The 13,156-nt window shown below is 35.3% G+C and overlaps 2 protein-coding genes across 3 annotated transcripts; one reads left to right on the top strand and one right to left on the bottom strand.

Annotated features, from left to right (window-relative positions):
* Positions 1-440: 440 nt before the first annotated feature.
* LOC107862063 (tubby-like protein 8) lies at positions 441-6,093 on the bottom strand. Of its 2 annotated transcripts, XM_016707505.2 has the most exons (9): positions 5,326-6,082; positions 5,118-5,232; positions 2,151-2,327; positions 2,013-2,062; positions 1,822-1,918; positions 1,639-1,722; positions 1,446-1,538; positions 1,251-1,318; positions 441-957 (listed from the first exon to the last, which is right to left on the bottom strand). In XM_016707505.2, the coding sequence occupies exons 1-9, from the start codon at positions 5,778-5,780 to the stop codon at positions 882-884; spliced, it is 1,215 nt and encodes a 404-aa protein (XP_016562991.1). In that variant the 5' UTR covers positions 5,781-6,082; the 3' UTR covers positions 441-881. The 2 variants fall into 2 exon arrangements, 1 of the variants encoding a protein (XP_016562991.1); XR_001671912.2 differs by lacking the exon at positions 441-957 and having other exon boundaries at positions 1,446-1,564; positions 5,326-6,093.
* Positions 6,094-10,036: 3,943 nt separating this feature from the next.
* On the top strand, positions 10,037-13,150 carry LOC107862065. Its single transcript, XM_016707507.2, has 5 exons — positions 10,037-10,575; positions 11,268-11,485; positions 11,599-11,727; positions 12,594-12,725; positions 12,814-13,150. Exons 1-5 carry the CDS (start codon positions 10,254-10,256, stop codon positions 12,943-12,945), a joined length of 933 nt encoding a protein of 310 aa, XP_016562993.2. The 5' UTR covers positions 10,037-10,253; the 3' UTR covers positions 12,946-13,150.
* The last annotated feature ends 6 nt before the right edge of the window (positions 13,151-13,156 follow it).

Raw genomic sequence — 13,156 nt, forward strand, 5'->3', positions numbered from 1 at the left:
CGCGAAGAATTAAATCAACCACCTAATTTGTAGGATCATTTTCTTTTGTCAACAAGTTTTTTCTCTTTTCCTTTGAGAACTAAGCTTGGAATTCCTCATACTCCTTTGTTTATATCACACGACACAGTGGTTTAATCAGTGTCCTAATTGCTGTCCTCTCTCATTTTATTCTTATTATATATATCTAATTAACAGTCTTATACAATTTATCTAGTAAATGGAGTACACCATCGACTCACGTCGATTACCCGTTCGAATTTGCTTCCTTTGCTAAAACACTCCTTTTTAAACTTCAAACATTAGGTTCACATGCCAACGTTTTCCTTGACGAGAACAACCTTTTTAGTAAAGGCGAAGACCTCCACAGTATTCAAAGACATACACTGTCAAAGTGCACAATAGTTCTTTTGGTACGTAGACTAAATTATCTGAGATTAGAATCCTGGGATTGTAATACCTGGACTATTTTATAACATATGGGAGGCGGTATAAAATAGTCCCACAGTTGATGGGATAAGATAAGTTATACAAATTTGGTATTAGCTTTATACCATATGTTTGGTTGATGATATAAAATTTATACCATCAACAAACATGGAATAAGTAATTTATCCATGGGATAGCTCGCACTTATTCATGAGATATCTCACCTTATACCTCCTACCAAACAACTGTCACTAAACCGAACATGTCTAAATATATGAAGTTGCACCAAGGTGCATGAAGAAATTTTAACAAAAAGAACAAATGAAATGAGAGAGATACTATCATCTCCTTCAACAACATTCCTGATCCAAATTCGCGTGATGTCTTGGCGAAAAAATTGCTGAACTGCACTTAGTCAAATCAGTGAACAACATAAGGCTCTGGAGATTCCCCATTTACACTGTGCAGCACAACTTTGAATCAATAGAAGCCAAACATATGCAAAACGCTTGATAACCTGTCAATGGGTACCTGTTATCAACACGAAAATTCAAGTTATTAGTATCACTTGATAGGGGATTGCTCTGCTCATTGGGATGATACTAGTTCTAGCTGTTAAATTTTCTTAAGTACTCCGCTTTATGTACAATAAACTTCTCTATAACAGCTATCCTCCATAACTACATTTCACTATGACGGCCAAGTTTATTATGAAAATGATTCCTCATGTAATTGTATTTTACAATTGCACCTAAAAGATATCCAACCAAACAAACGACAGTAACATTATAAAGAGGTTTAACTATACTAAAAGAACAATATACCTGTAGTCCATCACATACTTAGCTTTCCCCACCCTACCAAGTTGTAGAATTGTCTGCCTTCCATTCTTCTATTAACAATCATAAAACAAACGGACAGTTAAAACATGAATACAGGACAAACAATCAAATATCAGTGTTTGCCGAAGTGTGCTAGCTATCTCCAGTATATTTTAAGAATACCAATGTACTCCATACCTCCATAGTCAGCTGAAAATTCTTAACCGAGCTCTGGATTTGGAGTCCTGCCCTTCCTCTATCTCTAAAATCTAACTCATACTGTCTTGAGACCTACATGTACCAAATAATTGCATATGCTATGTGCTAAAAAATGAGGACTCGACTCAATTAAAAAAACTTCGAAACAGCCATTCAAGACAAATATTTATACCTTATTGTAATGAGGAATCTTTGAAAACAACTGATTCACTTTGTCCATATGCTCCTCCCAGTCCGCGGGTAGTCCATTGATGTGCTGTAATTAATTCCCACAGCAGCAAACTTAGATAGAACTCACCGTGAACGTACTTATTAATTTTCAAGTGTCCTGTTATAATTTTGGCAACAGACTCACCTGAGTTGTACATTTTAACTGCATAGACTGGTGCTTTGGTAAGCATGCTTTAATCCTTCTATAGCTTCCAGTCCAGGTCGCGATGGTAGGCATGAATCTGTAGACAATAGGGGGAAAAGCCTTTTGATACTCTTACTACTATGGTCTAAGAGCCACTTTTCGGATGAGAATTAGTGATACAAAAAGCTTACGTTACAACGCCCAACAGTTTTGATTGTTTGGTTGTGGAATTAGGATGGCCCTGAAATAAATCAATCAAGCACATCTCACAGGAAGGATGTCATTTAAACGATCGTGTCTGATCTCATAGTGTTAAAAAGAAAATGTACCTGATCCCATATGTGGTACTTTGATCCCAGAAGATTAGCAGTTACATGTCCAATCAAACTGTCATCAGATTTTCCCCATATTCCCTTTGTATTTTGAGCAACTACAAACTCAGATTTTCCGTTACGCCTTCTGTGATGGGCTACAGCAAGTTTCCGATTCTGACGTCCCTGCCCTTCCTAAAGGTTTAAATAAAGACACAACCATGAACAAAACCCTCTGTTCCATCCCGTAACCAAATAGAATATTTTGCAGACACCAAAAGGTAAAGTCATGAACCAGAAGATGTGTTACTCGCTTTCAGGAATCTCAAAGATTCGAGGATCGAAATATTGTCCAGGAATGGAGATTTGAGGATACAATCAAGAGAAATTAGAAGATGAGAAGAACAGAGAAAATAGAATTTTAGGACGAAGATTTGCAATTTTCATATATGCTGTAAATGATGATTACAATGAGTATTTATAGACAATGATGTAACTGAAATGATCAAAGCTATCTAATGAAACAGTTATTTGATAACCGACTCAACTTGTCACTCCTAACTAACTTCTGGAAATAGACTACTGTAGCTGCACTATTTCTAACTAACTTTAAAACCAACTGATTTGGACTTCCACTAACTTCAACTAACTTGAACTCCAATTTATGATAACAAGATGACGATAGACAATCAAGTTATAACTACTTAAAGCTCTGAATAAAACTGAAATCTGCAAGAGTCTTGAGAGTTCAACGTTAGCTGTCTACTGATTCAACAGACAATGCATCTGCGGGTAGTTTGGGTGACAAGATTTTGAATAGAAATTCCAAGTTTCAAGAGAAAGAAAAATCCACCAAAAGATAAAATTCCTCGTGAAATATGGACCAGCTTTCAGGAGTGGGACAAAGAGACTGTAGGAAAAAGAATACTAGCAGTGGAAAGACGAACACCTTATCACTTGTCTTTGATCAAAAGAAGGGATTATATGTTTAATTGAATATGATGGTGTGGTTCCAAGGAGTTGCAAAACAATTGTTTGATGGCTCCATAAGAAGCAGTAAAAATCACAAATATGGCAATGGATGATAACCAGCTTGACATTAAAATAATTTTCAAGGAGATGGATACGAAAAAACATTGTCGAAATAGGTACTTAAAAGGATGTAACTTCACAAATAAGAATTATCAAGCCAAGTACAATTCCTGGGACGCTATGTGCCCGTGCCTTTTTTGCTTCAAATGACTTGTAGAAACCCCAAGTTTTGCCTGATGCTCAGGGATGCAAGAAGATATATACATTTAAGTAATTGGTGACTTCTATTTTTTAGCAGCCTCTTAGTTAACATTATCGATTCTGTGACAGATGGCTAGATACCTTAATGGGATTCGGAAGCTATAATTGAAATCACACGTCGGTTTTCAATGTCATACATAATTGGGAGTTAATTTATTCTATAGTTCATAAGTGCATCTTTTATAGAAATTATACAGTATAACAACAACAACAAACCCAGTATATTCCCACATAGTGGGGTCTGGTGAAATTATACAGTATGATGATATAAAAATCTATCTTGTTTCATAATATTCATATTTCTCTGGCTATAGTAATGTAATGTAATATTGCACTCCAACATCTGTTAATCATTGAACAAACACAATCTGTTGATCAAACTAGGAATCTGAGAACCATTCAACAGACAGCCTATATGTGGTTCAGAACCTGCAGTTAATTGGCATCAGAGTCAATAGATACTATGAAGGCACAAAGTTAATGCCCAAATGTGATAAGAGATAGTGTCACAGATGGCAAAGCTTTCTGCAAAAAAAGCAGAATGCACTAACCTGAAAACTTCATGTATTTTGGAGTTGAGTAACCAAGTTCTCACGGATATGCAACCAAGTGAATGATAAAGGTTGTAAAACACAATTTTCTGGTTTGAGAGAAATCTTTGTTGGTCACTGGTTGTCTTCTTCTAGGCAAAATGGTTGTCGAAAATTGTCTCTTGTTATGCTCTTTCTATCTTGACTTTTAAACTAAAGAAAATTTAGTATTGTCTCACTCCATAAGTTAAATCTCATCTAATTTCTTCTGTATTTGAAATTTGGAATAAACTGTAAATGTGTCACTACTTCAAGCTACTTGCCTATCCGGAATTTACAGTTAGTTAGAACTTGGAATTCCCTCGTCATCATTATAAGTCTGCCATAATAACTTATCTTTCAGGAAAAAGAGTTTCATATGAACAAAGAACTATAACCAGAGGGGGAGCTAGAAGCTGATGCACAGGTTCAGTCAAATCCATTAGCTTAGCTCAAGCCCTTTATAATCAGAATAGATTTACTAACACCTGATATCGCTATCCTAGAATTCAGAACCCATAAAGTTCAAATCTTAGCTTCGCCTCGTACTACCACCAAAACAATGAATAGCAGAAAATGCTTGTTGCTACTGGTTTCTACAAGCTTAAGGACAGTAGTGAAAGAAGCCTTATATTTGTATAATCAGAATCTAGTTACTAACACTAATATCGCTATCCTAGAATTCAGAACCTGTTATGAACTCGGTCATGGGCTTTGGACTTGGGCCTGAGGTGAAGTTACAGCCCAACAAAAGAGTGGATTTCCTTTGGGATCCGGGTTAGGCAAACACCTTAAATGGGAGTAGTTAGTCTATATTCTCTCATCTCCCCTTCAATGATCTATTATCTCCTCTCCTTCTAGTTACCTTCTTCCTTTATTTCTTGTAGATTTTTCATCAGTATTTGTCCATTGTTACTTTGTCGCTCGAATTCTTATTTGTATTCGGATTTGGAAGTATAATATATATATTAGAGTTGTGGTGTGGAATTGAGGTTGTTACAGAACCCATAAAGTTCAAAACCTGGCTTCGCCTCTTACAACGGCCAAAGCATTGAATTGCAGAAAATTCTTATCCCTACTGGTTTCAACAAGCTTAAAGTAGGTAGTGAAAGAGAAGCCTTACATTTGTATAAAGTGAGTAAAAAGTCCCTCCATCCCTACTTTCTGCAGATGCTTCCTTCACTATCACACAAGTACATCTTCCAATATCTATAGGCAAAGGCCTATACAGCAATGACCTGCAAAAAAACAAAATGCTCCCAACGTCTACACATCGATGATCATAAGCAAAGAACTGATTTTTAACTCTAAATCAAAGAACAGATACAAACCTATTAGGAAGTGTAGACCAAGAAGAAGCTGGAGCAGCTTCATTATCAGAATAATCCCAAATATTAGCTGAATTCGGTGTTGTCTCTGTATCCGCGTGCTCCCAAATTTTCAACCCAATTTTAGAATCTGGTTCATTTTTCTGTATGCATAACTGAAGTGAAGACGGCTTCACATCAGCCCGCGGGGCTGATGAAAAGTCGTTCTTCACGACCTTACTAGTCCAATCAAAGCGTAACGCATTTTCTTTATCACAAAGATTGGATTTTTCAGGTGCAGCATTCTCTTTGTTATCAGATGTAACTAGTTGGTTTTGAAGCAAATGAACACCAATAGTGGTGCTGCCATTGCTGCTGCTGCGGTTTTGTCTGAGTTCATTATTCAAGGGATTAACATAAAGGGAATTGTATGAATTTGAAGGACGAAGTGGGTTTGTTGTTTTCTTGAAACCAGACATTTTGAACACCCAATTTGGTAAAAAGAGCAGAACAACAGGTTACATAAATAAGTAGTACTCTTGATTTCTTGTTCTGTTCTGGAGTTGTTGTTCGTTTTATATTACTTGACCCGAGTAACAAGCTTCAAAATATCACTAATAAAACAGTTATACCTCTAATTAATATTTTCTCAAAGAATATGTCGTTTTAATTAGGGTCAAATAATATGAAGGGTGGGGGGGGGGGACTTTTATTAGCGCCTTAAAGGAAGGGTACGGGGGCAGTGGTTAGATATGCTTTTATCTTGTGTTTGCAGCTAAAGGACATTGATGGGTAACAACGCAAATTTGAATTTGAAAATAGTTTGGGCATTGGGGCATTCAAACGTTGAAATTGATTTATATTTATATTTAGATAAAAAATAAAAATAATTCTGCAACGGTAAAATAAGGAACTTCAATAGGATGCCTGCCATGTATGTGGGGCCACAGCCGGAGTTTTGTCTGCTGCTGATTTGAATAGTACTACTTGCCGCCAAGTAGATTTGAATACCTGCTGTGCTGGGCGTACGCTTTTCTCAAGCAAAATTTATGAGCCAAATAAACACACCTGCAACTTGCACATCAATTAGTAAATATATACTCCTCTTAATTTTTGGCTAAATTATTCATCAAGGTTAATACTTTTTTTAATTTTAGTTCCTATGATATTATTTGACTTGACATAAAAAAAAAATAAAAAAATTATGGCCTAAAACACTAATTGGCCACTTATACAACTATAAAATAGTAAAAAATAAAAAATTATGGCCTAAAACACTAATTGGCCACTTGTACAACTATAAAATAGCTGTTGATGTGTGTATCGTGTGAAATTATCATGAAACAAAAATTTGAGGTGAGCTCCTGACGTTCATAGTTGTTCATTCTCTCATTCTTTTGCAGGACTAATCTTTATTTATTTTTTTATTTTAAAGATGGTTTTATATATATATATATATATATATATATATATATATATATATAAATTGTTTTTACCTTTCTTGTTATGTCAGCAGCTTCTCTATTGACTCTTTAGGATTTTTTTTTTTCTACAGGTCTCTTTCTTCTTTGGTTTAGATTTAATTATTTTCTTTTCTTATTAGTTCATTACTTGTCATTTTGAACTATGAGTTAACTTACCTATTGATGGGTTATAGTAGGTGTAATCGTGACGTGGAAAATAAGGTCTTGACATTTTGGTACCACACATTTTATTAAGGATAAAAATAATATTATTTGATTTAGATCTGATTTTATGAACTTCTAATAAAAGTTTGGTTGATTTAGATTTGATGATATGGACTACTAACAAGAGGTCATGTGGCAAAAATAAATTTGTAAAATCACTATTAAGAAAAGGGTTAAAATCGTTTACACTCTCGAACTTTACTGTAAAAATCAAACACTCCCCTCAACTTTGAACAATAATCATTCTCCCTCCTTTTTCCTATTTGATTTTTTTAAAATACCTATTTTACCCCTATATTTATAACAACATTTGTATTTCTTTTTTTAAAAAAAAAAAAAAAACTTTTTTACAAAAATATTTTTTTATTTTTAATCTATATAACATAGTTTCTATAAAAGTTAAAATTTATTTTTAAGATTAAAAAATAAAAGTCAAAAATATTAATTGAGTATATAATTTAATGACAAACTATAATATTATAAATGAGCAAAATAGTAAAAGTTAATTTTATTAAAAATCAAAACTCTAATATAGATTTATACGTGAAAATAATACGTAATTATAATTTTATAAATATACTTCAATGTAGGTATATATATATTTCAATGTAGGTATAATTTTATACTTGTTTTTGTATCTGACGTGGCAAAAAAAAAACGAGTGAATTTTTTTCTTTAAAGAAGGGTCCACTTTATTGTTATATATATATATAATAACAATAAAGTGGGTCCTTTAAAAAAAAAATCACTCATTTTTTTTATTACGTTAGTCGTAAAGGGTAAAGTAATTCACTTAAAAATTATTAAAAAGATAAATAAATGAAAGTTAAATTTAAATGTTAAAGTAAATTTTGAGATAAGTTCAGAGGGGAAAAAATATCTTTTCTCTTTTAAAAATAAGGACAACAAAAACAAATCAACCAAATAGAGCAGCAATTATTCCCTTTCTGCCTTTTCTGAGCCTTTTTTGTGATCAAGAAAATGACGGCTCATTTCCATTAATTATGTCTCTATTATCATAAACCTTTTTTCTAGGAAGGTAATGATAGAATTAAGCACACTTTATGCTTAAAATATTTAGTTAATGATTACAATTACCACCATGAGAATACAATAATGCTGGTTCTATTCTATGTGAAAATAGTTAATTGTACACAATATTTTTAAGAGTTTACTGTAATTTAAACATATTGAAAATTAATTAATTGTACACAAGTTATTTTTAAGGAAAAAAATTCATGAAGCACTTGTAATGTCCTATAAGACATAAGTTTAATAAATGAACTTCTTACGTTATAGTACTCTAATACAAAACTTAAGAAAAGGGGATCTCATGTCTCCGCTTTTATTTATGATAGTTATGAAATATCTGTCCAAAATATTAAAATATATGGAAAATCGATCAGATTTTGAGTATCATCCAATGTGCCAATCAGTCAAGCTAACACATTTGATATTTGCAGAAGATCTAATGATCTTCTGCAAAGGGACTGTCTAGTCTGTAACTAGAGTTATGGAGGCTCTACAACACTTTAGCAAAGTCACAGGGCTAGTGGTGAATCTGAAAAAATCGAGCATCTTCATGTCTGGAATAGATAAGCAAGTGCAGAATCAGATATTGCAGTTAACTGAATTTGTGCTAGGCTCTTTTCCGATCAGATATCTTGGTCTACCCCTTTCATCCAAGAAATGGAGTAAGATGGACTGTAATCAATTGATTGAAAAAATCCCTAGCAAAATCACAAAGGGTTATGCTAAGCAGTTATCATATGCAGGAAGACTACGGATTATCATTTCTGTTTTATTCTCTATCCACAGCTTTTGGGGATCAGTTTTCATACTACCTCAAGGAGTTCTGAAGGAGGTGGACAAAAAGTGCAGGGTTTATTTATGGGGTAGTACCGAGAAGAAGAGGAAAACTGCCTTAGTTGCATGGGAAAAGGTATATGTTCCAAAGAAATGGGGAGGACTGAATATAAAAGACTATCAACTATGGAATGAAGCTTCTGTAGGCAAATTATTGTGGCAATTGACAATAAAAAAAGATGTACTTTGGATCAAGTGGATCCATGGTGTGTACATGAAGGAAAATCAAAATTTTTGGGTGCACACACCTCAGCAAGATAGTAGCTGGTACTGGAGGAAACTTAATACTCTAAAATATAACATGCAGGGTTGGTATACAATGCAATGAGAGTATAAAGTTACACGAAATGGGAAATATGCTATTCAAGCAAGTTATACTGCCATGTTAGGTGATCAACGAAGGCTAAGAACGGTGAAATTGATTTGGAATAGTATTCTACTACCTCGACACGGGTTTAGAACCTGGTTAGTGGTGCAAGGGAGATTGCTTACAAAAGTCAAACTTCAGAGACTCCATATTCAGGTAGAGACAATTAATTACTGCCTTTGTGAAACTCAGGAACGTGAAACTCAAGCTCATTTATTCAGTGAATGTCAGTGGTCTAGTAACATAAGAAGAGAACTTGCTCAGTGGACAGGTGTGCAGTGGCCACGAGGTGACATGAAACAAGTGTTAGAAGGGATCAAGAGGAGGAGATGGAAGAAAATTCAGAAAGAGGTCATTGCAGGTTTGTGGAGTAGCTGATATATCACATCTGGCAAGTCGGGAATAAAAAGGTGCATTCAGGGAAAACTATGAACTCTGAGATTGTAACAGCACAAATCAAGAGAGAGTTTAGTTTAAGAATAGCAGCCATATCTAGTACAAAAAAAAGCCACTAGAGTTAGCTTTTGGCTTCAGAGATTTCATTGTAATTAGTCTGTCGGAGGCTTAAACTACATGAAATCTTGATTCAAGGTTGATCATGAGTTTAGGCGCTCTTTAGATGTAATTGTTCTTGGTGGGTTAATGGTAATATTTACATTTGTTACCAGAAAAAAAACATATGCCTCGAGAATTTTTATCGCCTTGTGTTTTTGTTTTTTTAAAATTGAATTATTTTAGCACGCATTTGTATCATTTACTGTACCAAAGAACAAAACTTAAAGATCATCCCAATACGTGACATTCCCGCCAGAAAGCCCAGGTTGATTTGGGCCTTAAGATCACTGAGCCCAACAAGTAGCGACCCGATCCAACTAGTATTTGGATCAAACCGGATCCGAATTTCTACCACCTCCGCCACTGCCACTGATTAACCGATTAAAAAAATCCAGTGAAACGAGTGGCTCTCTTGGTAACCCATTTTTCCCATTAATAACAGCAACAAAAACCCATGGCCCCAGAAACTGTACACCATGAAGGCAACAACAATGATTAACACTGTCACTCTCTCTAGCTCAACATTTTGGCACCACTGCACAAAGCCCATTTCAAGAATCAACTTAAATTTCAAGATTAGGGCATCATTAACCAACATGGCTACAAAGGTGGAACCTGCAATCATAGTTGGAGGTGGACGTGTGGGAAGAGCTTTACAAGATTTGGGTAATGGAGATGATGTTTTGGTTAAAAGGGGTGAACCTGTACCTGTTGATTTTGTTGGTCCGATTTTGGTTTGTACTAGGAATGATGATCTTGAAGCTGTTCTTGATGCTACTCCTAAATCTCGTTGGAGCGGTATGCTGGAATCTCATCAATTACACTGTTACTCTTGTAGTATTTGTACTTCCCTGATTGATATAATGTGAACATATTTACTTGTTAGTGTTAAAAAAAATTATATTTTCCCTAAATTTGAAATTAATTTAACTAAAACTTCTCATTTTACCTAGTTTTGAGTTGAGAGTCGACTGGAAAGTCTTTTTAGCTGTCAAGGTAGGAGTAAGGTCTGCGTAAACTCTACCCTCTCATTTAAACATGGATATGTTGTTGTTGTTGTTTTATCTAGTTATACAAAAGATGTAGCATATTTAAGACCATAAGTTTCAAAAGTCTCCGGCCTGTACAAGAGCTGTAATATCATGGTCAACCCTGTAAGATTATGTATGAAATGACAGTCCAGTTTGAATGTTTAGCAGTCATGTGTCACTCCACTCCAATTATAGAGTTGTTAATGTAACATTTGGTTTGCCTTCTCGTGTATAGACAGTATTGTTTCCTTTTTTTTATTTTTTTTCTTACATGAATAGACAATGCATTCGTTCCCGTTTCCTTAGTTTTCTCCTAGAGCGTAGTTTGAATAGACAGTGACATTTGGTTTGTTTTCTCATGCATAGACAGTATTATTTCCTCTTTTTTTCACGTCACACACAGTGCATTATTATGTCTTAATGGATGATGTGACCCTGTAATAAACCTTGATGTAGCAGATTTGGTATTTTTCCAGAATGGGATGTTGGAGCCTTGGTTCCAAAGTAAAGGCCTTGGTGATGCAGACCAAGTTTTGGCGTATTTTGCAGTATCAAAGCTTGGTGAACCCCCAACTGATGGGAAAACAGATACAAATCCAGAAGGATTGACTGCAGCTTATGGAAAATGGGCATCTGCAGTTGCTGCAAGATTGCATGCTGGAGGACTCTCTTGCAAGGTAACTGCAAAGCATATCATTTTCAAATTTTCACTGCAAGGTTACAATGTCTAGGAAGTCCGTAATAGACTGCTAGTCAGATTATAATGCATTTCGCTTTTTCTGAAAGCCAGGTACTTGAGAAGGAGCCTTTTCAGAAGCAAATGCTGGAGAAACTTATATGGATATGTGCTTTCATGCTTGTTGGAGCTCGTCATCCTGGAGCAACAGTAGGAGCTGTTGAAGAAGAGTACCGCTCTGAGGTGAGTGACTCGTCTATGAAACCTTTGAGAGATATCCACTTTTAATTTGCTTGTGAAAGGTTAGGTTGCACTATTTATTTTTTTTGTTTTGGGTTTTAGAATCAACTAGCCTCACACCATAAATCCAACGAGACTACTGTTAGTTTCATACTAAGCTAAAAAAAAAAAAAATCAAAAGAAGTTGCATCATTTTAAGTGAGAGAGACAGAAAAGATGCACTTGATTTATATTGCTATTGCTGCTAAACTCAAGTAGAAACCCCTTGTTTGAGGTAATAGGATGGCTTAAGTAACTACCGATACTTTAATTCAATTCGCAGCTTATTTGCCCTTACATAGGATTAAAAATATGGCATGTTTGCAACTCAGATCTTACACAGCAGATTTCACAAGTGGAAATAAAACTAACTGAAACACTGATTATTGACGCTGTTCATCGTATTAGTGGCTTACTATATGTAATGTGTCAAGAGACACTGGTGTTGGTGCTTATCAACTCTGTTTCTATTGTATAATTACCATAATTGTTGCTCGAGTCCGCATCAGTGGTGCATAGCATTGTTATTCAGGTCCACAGTAATTCTCGGACCTTCTAGTCCATGTTGCGTCACTGCTTAGACCAACTTTAAATTGTAGGAAAAGGGCGCTGACTGCACTCATGAAAGTTCTTTGCTTTTCCTCTTCTTTTTCGCCCCCCTCCTTTTCCAAACTAACGTTGCTTTCCATGGCCATTTTGGTCGCAGTCAAGCATGCTATTAATAGGAGGAACTGAAACCTGGATGCTTCACTTGCTTTCTGAATGTTTTCAGCTAGTACAGATGATTAGATAGATGCCAGGACGTTCGTAACTTGGTTCGCTGCTTTCAGGTATCTGAACTGATTGCTGAGCTTGCAGCAGCAGCTGCTGCAGAGAAAGGCCTGGTTTTTGAGGACGCCATGGAGGATAGGCTCTGCGCTTATTCACGAGCAGTTGCACACTTTCCAACGGCTGTCAAGGAGGTAAGAAATTTAGATCTTTTTTATTAACATTTGACAGTACATTTTGAATCATGTGCTTTAACCATCCCATTTGTCTGATCTCATGTAGTTCAAATGGAGAAATGGATGGTTCTATTCGCTATCTGAGAAGGCAATCGCAGAAGGGAAACCAGATCCATGCCCATTACATACTGCATGGCTTAAAGAATTAAAAATAGTCGAAGGTATAACGGTTACTTGATATATTATGATTGTTGGGGCCCTCTATTTTTGTTTTGGAGGATGTATATGATACAAGAGCTGCTGTATCATTTCACTGTAATGTAAAAAATGTCCTCCCATGTTCGTATTGAGTCGATCCATATCTGCCTTCATTGGTGAAGAAGCATTTAGTTCTGTGACTTGACTTGCGCAGAATAACAAGCACCATGCTCATTATTTATCCATATCTA

Source organism: Capsicum annuum, chromosome 3 (assembly GCF_002878395.1).
Source record: "Capsicum annuum cultivar UCD-10X-F1 chromosome 3, UCD10Xv1.1, whole genome shotgun sequence".
Lineage (NCBI taxonomy): Eukaryota > Viridiplantae > Streptophyta > Magnoliopsida > Solanales > Solanaceae > Capsicum > Capsicum annuum.

Bases quoted from the DNA above. Each gene is read 5' to 3' on its own strand.
- LOC107862063 (XM_016707505.2), bottom strand. From the start codon at position 5,780: ATGTCTGGTTTCAAGAAAACAACAAACCCACTTCGTCCTTCAAATTCA. The intron at 2,063-2,150 runs GTACATTTTCTT...GATTTATTTCAG, and splicing joins AGTACCACATATGGGATCAG to GGCCATCCTAATTCCACAAC. The intron at 1,319-1,445 runs GTATGGAGTACA...GATTGTTAATAG, and splicing joins ATTTTCAGCTGACTATGGAG to AAGAATGGAAGGCAGACAAT.
- LOC107862065 (XM_016707507.2), top strand. From the start codon at position 10,254: ATGAAGGCAACAACAATGATTAACACTGTCACTCTCTCTAGCTCAACA. The intron at 11,486-11,598 runs GTAACTGCAAAG...TCTGAAAGCCAG, and splicing joins CTGGAGGACTCTCTTGCAAG to GTACTTGAGAAGGAGCCTTT. The intron at 11,728-12,593 runs GTGAGTGACTCG...CGCTGCTTTCAG, and splicing joins AAGAAGAGTACCGCTCTGAG to GTATCTGAACTGATTGCTGA.